At 50.5% G+C, this 8,218-nt stretch overlaps 1 protein-coding gene across 2 annotated transcripts in view; it reads left to right on the plus strand.

Moving 5' to 3' along the window:
- Nucleotides 1-8,216, plus strand: part of ARID1A (AT-rich interaction domain 1A) — a 71,815-nt gene extending 63,599 nt beyond the window's left edge. Inside the window, exons 13-20 of one of the 2 annotated variants that reach the window (XM_064281540.1) lie at nt 850-982; nt 1,160-1,335; nt 1,715-1,865; nt 1,948-2,082; nt 2,177-2,273; nt 2,753-3,644; nt 4,438-4,568; nt 6,369-8,216. In XM_064281540.1, coding sequence (XP_064137610.1) covers nt 850-982; nt 1,160-1,335; nt 1,715-1,865; nt 1,948-2,082; nt 2,177-2,273; nt 2,753-3,644; nt 4,438-4,568; nt 6,369-8,099 — 3,446 coding nt within the window. In that variant the 3' untranslated portion in view covers nt 8,100-8,216. The remainder of the gene's footprint in view (nt 1-849; nt 983-1,159; nt 1,336-1,714; nt 1,866-1,947; nt 2,083-2,176; nt 2,274-2,752; nt 3,645-4,437; nt 4,569-6,368) is intronic. The other variant, XM_064281541.1, reaches the window with a different exon arrangement.
- The last annotated feature ends 2 nt before the right edge of the window (nt 8,217-8,218 follow it).

Genomic DNA, 8,218 nt, shown 5'->3' on the forward strand with positions numbered 1-8,218 from the left:
TTGACCTCTGTGGGTGTAATGAGTGCCCGAGATGACTCATCAGCTGGGGAGGCCTAAGCAGTGGGATATCTGCTGCTGGGAATGGTAACTAATGGAAACATTAATTACTGGTAGCTCTGTGCTCCTCAGCTTAGAGGAACATTTGAACCTGAGTGATGACACTGCCAGTTGCTTGGGAATAGGAGCTCCTGGGCTCCTAAAAAGGAGCCTTGGTGGTGCGGTGGTTAAGCCGCTGAGCTGCTAACTGAAAGATTGAGTGGTTCGAGCCCACCAGCCACCCCACAGGAGAAAGATGTGGCAGTCTGCTTCTGTAAAGATTTACAGCCTTGGAAACCCTATGGGGCAGTTATACTCTGTCCTATTATAAGATTGCTGTGAGTTGGAATTGACTTGATGGCAGTGGGGTTTTTTTTGGGGGGGTGGTCCTGAATGGTGTCATAGGTTTGGGGCAAGATGGAACCTCTCTGCCTAGAATTTGGGGTACCCTGACTGGGAGCTCACACACCAGGGTTACAGGGTTTAATAGGTTAGACAAGGTCCTTGGAAGTAAAGAGAAGTAGTTAAGGAAGATGGCAGTGAATGAAGGAATCAGCAGGTTGGTGATACCGTCATTACATCACTCCTGTTCTCCAAATGTGACTAGTAGCTAGGAGCAATAGAACCTTCAATTTTTTTTTATTACCTAGCCTTTCAGATCCTTTGCTGAGAAGGATTATTTAAGCTTAAAAGGATCCTGATCTTTAGCCTTACGAAGATCTTTTCCAAAGAGTTCCTAGGGCATTTGTGTGTTTCTGTGAGGGTTAAACCTTCCTGCCGAGCAAACTGCTCACTCTGCATCTCTTTCCACAGCGGGGTCAGGGTCTATGCAGGGGCCACAGACTCCTCAGTCAACCAGCAGTTCCATGGCAGAAGGAGGTGACCTGAAGCCACCAACTCCAGCATCCACGCCACACAGTCAGATCCCCCCCTTGCCAGGCATGAGGTAAGTCCAGAAGTTGGAACAGGTGGTTTGGGGACTCTGAGGAGAGGTGTATCAGAGCTCCTGTGCAGCCCAAGGGTGGCCCCTGCCTGGCTGTCCAGCCAATGACTCTTCTGAGTTCTGCATTATATTAGAAGAGTTGCTTTATTTGGGGTTTAATTGGCATTCCTCATTCTGGAGCAGGAGCAATTCAGTCGGGATCCAGGATGCCTTTTCTGATGGAAGTGACCCCACATTCCAGAAGCGGAATTCCATGACTCCAAACCCTGGGTACCAGCCCAGTATGAATACCTCTGACATGATGGGGCGCATGTCCTACGAGCCAAATAAGGATCCTTATGGCAGCATGAGGAAAGGTGACCTTAACCATTGACCTTCCACCATTCAAGACAGGGCTAGGGGGATGGGGTATATCTTGAGGGTGGCTCAGGGATCTTGTCAAGCCATCGTCTGAAATAAGGCATTTCCTGAGCATGTCGTAACCATCCTTCTTCATCCCTACCTCCTTTCTTATCTCTCTCTCTGGCCTCACCTTGTCATCCCCTTAACAAATACCTGTTCTTTGCTGGTTAGGGCATTTTGGGGTCTCCATTTTGAATCTGTAAGGAAAAACCTTGAGCTCTGGAGAGGCCCTGGGTCTTTGCAGGTCTAGGCCCTTCAGTCAGGCAAGGTGTAGATTGCTAAGCCAGCCAACCAACGAGTTTTCTCACTGCCTACTTTTCTTTCTGCACTCAGCTCCGGGGAGTGATTCCTTCATGTCCTCAGGACAGGGTCCCAACGGTGGGATGGGGGACCCCTACAGCCGTGCTGCTGGCCCTGGGCTGGGGAATGTGGCGATGGGACCACGACAGCACTACCCTTATGGAGGTCCTTATGACAGAGTGAGGTAAGCATGGCCCCTGCTCCTGTTGCACCCCCAGCACCCCACAGCTATCATGGACTCAATCCGCTTCTCCAATTCTGTTTAGGACGGAGCCTGGAATAGGACCTGAGGGAAACATGGGCACTGGGGCCCCACAATCGAATCTTATGCCTTCCAACCCAGATTCGGGGATGTACTCTCCTAGCCGCTACCCCCCACAGCAGCAGCAACAGCAGCAGCGGTGAGTGAAGCCTGATCTGGCCCAGCCTCAGTGGCATCATGGCTCAGGCTTTGTGGTTTCCCACCCTGATCTTCTGCTTCTCTCCCAACTGCAGACATGATTCCTATGGCAATCAGTTCTCCACCCAAGGCACCCCTTCTGGCAGCCCCTTCCCCAGCCAGCAGACCACAATGTATCAACAGCAGCAGCAGGTGAGGAGGGAATGGACTGACATAGATTCCCCTTGAAAACTAGCTAATAAACTAATTTAATCTGTTGAAAAATCTATGAAGCTCACTTTAGATACTTTGACATTCTTCTCCCACCCACATGGCCAGAGTTATGCCTGAAGAGCCAAGCCCTCAGTCTCTTCCCTTTTTGGAGTCCAGACCAATCTCCAAAAGGGATATTAGCAGGCCTGATTTTGATCTTTGAGGTTTTGTATGTGTTTCTACTTAGAGCAAGGGAGTGCCAGAGGGAAAAGAGAATGGTTGTGCTTTCAGAATCAGTTTCAAAACATAATTTGTAAAGGTGATACTTTTCTTCCTTTGGTATCTGTCTTCTCTCTTGGAGGGGCAGAAGTAAGCATCAAGTGTCTGGTTGTAGCCATCTTGGTATCCGTGGGTCTACATTTGTCTTGTGTCCCTGAGTGCGGAGTTATTAACTTCCCTTCTGCTTGTCCCTGTCTTAGAATTATAAGCGGCCGATGGATGGCACATACGGCCCTCCCGCCAAGCGGCATGAAGGAGAGATGTACAGCGTGCCATACAGCACGGGGCAAGGGCAGCCTCAGCAGCAGCAGTTGCCCCCAGCCCAGCCTCAGCCTGCCAGCCAGCAACAAACTGCCCAGCCTTCCCCTCAGCAAGATGTGTACAACCAGTATAGCAATGCCTATCCTGCCACTGCTGCTGCTGCTACGGAGCGCCGACCAGCAGGCGGCCCCCAGAACCAATTTCCATTCCAATTTGGCCGAGACCGTGTCTCTGCACCCCCTGGCTCCAACGCCCAGCAGAACATGCCACCACAAATGATGAGTGGCCCCATACAAGCATCATCTGAGGTTGCTCAGCAAGGCACCATGTGGCAGGGCCGTAATGACATGACCTACAATTATGCCAACAGGCAGAGCACAGGTTCTGCCCCCCAGGGTCCTGCCTATCATGGTGTGAACCGAACAGATGAAATGCTGCACACGGATCAGAGGGCCAACCACGAAGGCCCATGGCCTTCCCATGGCACACGCCAGCCCCCATATGGTCCTTCTGCCCCCGTGCCCCCCATGACAAGGCCCCCTCCATCTAACTACCAGCCCCCGCCAAGCATGCAGAATCACATTCCTCAGGTATCCAGCCCCGCTCCCCTGTCCCGGCCAATGGAGAACCGCACCTCTCCTAGCAAGTCTCCATTCCTGCACTCGGGGATGAAAATGCAGAAGGCAGGCCCACCAGTGCCTGCCTCGCATATAGCACCTGCCCCTGTGCAGCCCCCCATGATTCGGCGGGATATTACCTTCCCACCTGGCTCCGTTGAAGCCACACAGCCTGTGTTGAAGCAGAGGAGGCGGCTCACAATGAAAGACATTGGTAAGCAGATGTCCCTGATTGGGTTAATTGCCCCTCCCCTCCCTTGTCCATTGCTCCTTCCCATCCTAATACTCCAGATGAGGTTCAGTCTGGTTGAGTGTTGACTAAAATAGTCAAAGAATTTCTGTTAAGGAAGAAATAAGCTGATATCAGGCTTTCCTTCAAGAAATCACCATGCCACATGAGACTGTGTGGGCAGCTCCTGTCTGGAGGCGAGATGAGAAGGCAGGGGGGCAGGAGCTGGTTGAATGGACATGGGAAATACAGGGTGGAGAGGAAGAGTGTGCTGTCACATTACAGGGAGAGTAGCTAGGGTCACATAACAACGTGTGTATAGGTTTTTGTATGAAAAACCGACTTGAATTGTAAACTATCACTTAAAGCACGATAAAAAGAGAAATCACCATGCAGTGATAATCCATTGCTGTCGAGTCGATTCTGACTCATAGTGACTCTATAGGACATAGTAGAACTGCCCTGTAGGTTTCCAAGGCTGCTGTCTTTACAGAAGCAGACTGCCACATCTTTCTTCCACAGAGCAACTGATAGGTTCAAACCACCGACCTTTCAGTTAACAGCTGAGTGCTTAACCACTGTGCCACTAGGGCTCCTTAAGTGATATCCCAGAGAGACTTAAAATCCTTGAGGGCAGGTGTGTGTCATCTCCTGGATAGGAACTGCCTCCCACCATCTTCAGAGTAGCCTGACTGATGAGCCAGCCTTAGGGGAGTAGTGGAGTGGCCTCCAGCCAACCTGGACTTTGGTGGATGGAAGACATGGGGATTTATTTCAGGAACCCCGGAGGCATGGCGGGTAATGATGTCCCTCAAGTCTGGGCTGCTGGCAGAGAGCACGTGGGCATTAGACACCATTAACATCCTGCTATATGATGATAACAGCATCATGACCTTCAACCTCAGTCAGGTAAGTATAGTGCCTGGGGAAGAATTGGGGGACTTGGGATCCTGAAGTAAGCAGTGCTAACTGACACAGAAAATTCAGCTGTCCCTGGACATGGTTTTGTCAAATGTCTTCCATGTCAGTCGGTACCCATCCATGGGCCTAGGATATTAAGAACAATAATAATCGGTTTAAGGTATCACAGGATTGACTTCAAAGGGAATTTGGGAGAAACTTTTTGGCATTGGTAAGAAATACAAATTCTCTTGATGTCATTCAGGGAGGACCCATATTTTTAGACTACAAAGAAGAACCTGTGGTCTTTATCAGAGAGCAGAGCAGTTTATTTTTCCCTTCTTTTCTTCTTTCACTCTGAGTAGATGAGGTCTGTGTTGATTATGTTATCCCAAAGTGTAGAATGAAAAGTATAAAGAAGTATACTTGTGAACGTTTTTTTTTTAAATCATGTTTTTGCAAAGCTGCTTTTCCAGACCCACGCTCCATAGGATGTATACCTTGAGTTTTCCACAGGACGTGTAGCTGGGAAGAGTGTGCTGCACCATCCTACTCTTTGTTTTAATCATCCTTAGTACTTATCAACCCACCTGTCAAGGAGCTAACTTGCTGCAGGAAGGCCATTGTTATGAATGATTACCGTTTACTATGTCGTCACTTTGTGTCAGACCCTTTATAGTTTGTTTCATGTCATCCTCACAATGGCCCATGAGGCAGGATATGTGGCCATTTAGAGGTGAGTAAATAAGCTCAGAGAGGCCTTGCCCTGGTTCATACAGCTGTCAGTGGAATCCTTCTGATTCTAAAGCCTAGCTTTACTTCCCTCGTATAATACTGCCTCCCATGAGAAGGGAAGGGAACAAATCAAATATTGATTGAGCAATTTCCGTTTACCAAGCATTTTATATAGGATTCCATTTAGACCTCAGAACATCCCTGTAAAGTATAGGGTTTCTATAATTTCTGTTGGAAAGATGGAAAAATCTACAGCTTGGAGAGTTCACATCATATAGCTAGTTCCTAGAAAAGTTAGAATTCAAACCCAGATCTTTCTAATACTAAAGCCCTTATTTTTTCTTTTCTGCTATACTGTTCAGCCAAAAATTAATCCAACTGGAGATTAGTGTTTTCTTCTAGAGGTCTGTACAAGAATCCATGTTGGTTTTGGGTCTCCTTAGCACCAGCTTGGACCAATGTTTGGAGAGCTGAGGCCTTTTCCCACTCATTGTATTGTAAGATTCATGGAGGGCCAGCCTCCTGGCATGTAGGAGAGCTTGGAGAAGAGGGCAGGTGAACATCTGTCCACATTACATTCCCTCCTCTCAGCTCATGTTGGAAGGGGTCATCTTGCCACGTCTAGTCTGAGGGCCCACTTGGCAATGGGGTGTACAGAGTATCCTAAGAGGAACAGTGGCTCAGTGATTGACCAGTGGGTAGGAAACCAGGCCTGGTGAAGAAAGGGAGAAAATTGATTGGAAAAGAGGAGCCTGAGAGATGGGTGGCACTGGCACTGGTAGATGAGGTGCAAAGCTGTTCCCCAGCATTTTCATCCCACTGGAGGCAGGCCTAAGCGAAGGTAGGTTGGGCAGATGGAAGAACTCTGTGATAGGCATAGGAGGGATTAAGATAACCTGCTCTACGGAGAGCCTTTGGGAGAGGGACCAACTCTGCTTTTCTCCAAATTGATACAGATACCTGACCTGTAAGGAAAGGGAGGGGTTAGATGGAAGACCTTCGGAAGGCCCTCTGAAGTCAAGAAATTTCTTCTTAGCCTACTTTTCTCTTTATTTTCTGTTCTTTCTCCTTTAGCTCCCAGGATTGCTAGAACTCCTTGTGGAATATTTCCGACGTTGCCTGATCGAGATCTTTGGCATTCTAAAGGAGTATGAGGTGGGTGACCCCGGACAGAGAACATTACTAGACCCTGGGAGATTCAGCAAAGCCTCTAGTCCAGTCCCTGTGGAGGGGGAGGAGGAAGACGACCTCCTAGGTCCTAAACTGGAGGAGGCAGAAGAAGAGGAAGTAGTTGAAAATGATGAGGAGATGGCCTTTTCGGGCAAGGACAAGCCAGTCTCAGAAAATAGTGAGGAGAAGCTGATCAGTAAGTTTGACAAGCTACCAGTGAAGATCGTGCAGAAGAATGACCCATTTGTGGTGGACTGCTCAGATAAGCTTGGGCGCGTGCAGGAGTTTGACAGTGGCCTGCTGCACTGGCGGATTGGTGGAGGGGACACGACTGAGCATATCCAGACCCACTTTGAGAGCAAGACAGAGCTGCTGCCTACCCGGCCTCACGTGCCCTGCCCACCAGCCCCCCGGAAACACATCACAGCAGCAGAGGGCATACCAGGGACAACAGAGCAGGAGGGTCCCCCGCCTGATGGCCCTCCAGAAAAACGAATCACAGCCACCATGGATGACATGTTGTCCACCCGGTCTAGCACATTGACCGAGGAGGGAGCTAAGAGTGCAGAAGCCACGAAGGAGAGCAGCAAGTTCCCATTTGGCATCAGCCCAGCACAGAGCCACCGGAACATCAAGATTCTAGAGGACGAACCCCACAGTAAAGATGAGACCCCACTGTGTACCCTTCTGGACTGGCAGGATTCCCTCGCCAAGCGCTGCGTCTGTGTGTCCAACACCATCCGTAGCCTGTCATTTGTGCCAGGCAACGACTTTGAAATGTCCAAACACCCAGGGCTGCTGCTGATCCTGGGCAAGCTGATCCTGCTGCACCACAAGCACCCAGAACGGAAGCAGGCACCACTAACTTATGAGAAGGAGGAGGAGCAGGACCAAGGGGTGAGCTGCAACAAAGTGGAGTGGTGGTGGGACTGCTTGGAGATGCTCCGGGAAAACACCTTGGTCACGCTCGCCAACATCTCGGGGCAGTTGGACCTCTCCCCATACCCTGAGAGCATCTGCCTGCCTGTCCTGGACGGACTCCTACACTGGGCAGTGTGCCCTTCAGCTGAAGCCCAGGACCCCTTCTCCACCCTGGGCCCCAACGCCGTCCTCTCCCCCCAGAGACTGGTCTTGGAAACCCTCAGCAAACTCAGCATCCAGGACAACAATGTGGACCTGATCCTGGCCACGCCCCCCTTCAGCCGTCTGGAGAAGTTGTATAGCACCATGGTGCGCTTCCTCAGTGACCGAAAGAACCCAGTATGCCGGGAGATGGCCGTGGTACTTCTGGCCAACCTGGCGCAGGGTGACAGCCTGGCAGCCCGCGCCATTGCAGTGCAGAAGGGCAGCATTGGCAACCTCCTGGGCTTCCTAGAGGACAGCCTTGCTGCCACGCAGTTCCAGCAGAGCCAGGCAAGCCTGCTTCACATGCAGAACCCGCCCTTTGAGCCAACCAGTGTGGACATGATGCGGCGGGCTGCCCGCGCACTGCTTGCCCTGGCCAAGGTGGACGAGAACCACTCAGAGTTCACACTATATGAATCGCGGCTGTTGGACATCTCGGTATCACCGCTAATGAACTCATTGGTTTCACAAGTCATTTGTGATGTACTGTTTTTGATTGGCCAGTCATGACAGCCGTGGGACACCTCCCCCCCGTGTGTGTGTGCGTGTGTGGAGAACTTAGAAACTGACTGTTGCCCTTTATTTATGCAAAACCACCTCAGAATCAAGTTTACCCTGTGCTGTCCAGC

This window comes from Loxodonta africana, chromosome 3 (assembly GCF_030014295.1).
Source record: "Loxodonta africana isolate mLoxAfr1 chromosome 3, mLoxAfr1.hap2, whole genome shotgun sequence".
Taxonomy (NCBI): Eukaryota; Metazoa; Chordata; class Mammalia; order Proboscidea; family Elephantidae; genus Loxodonta; species Loxodonta africana.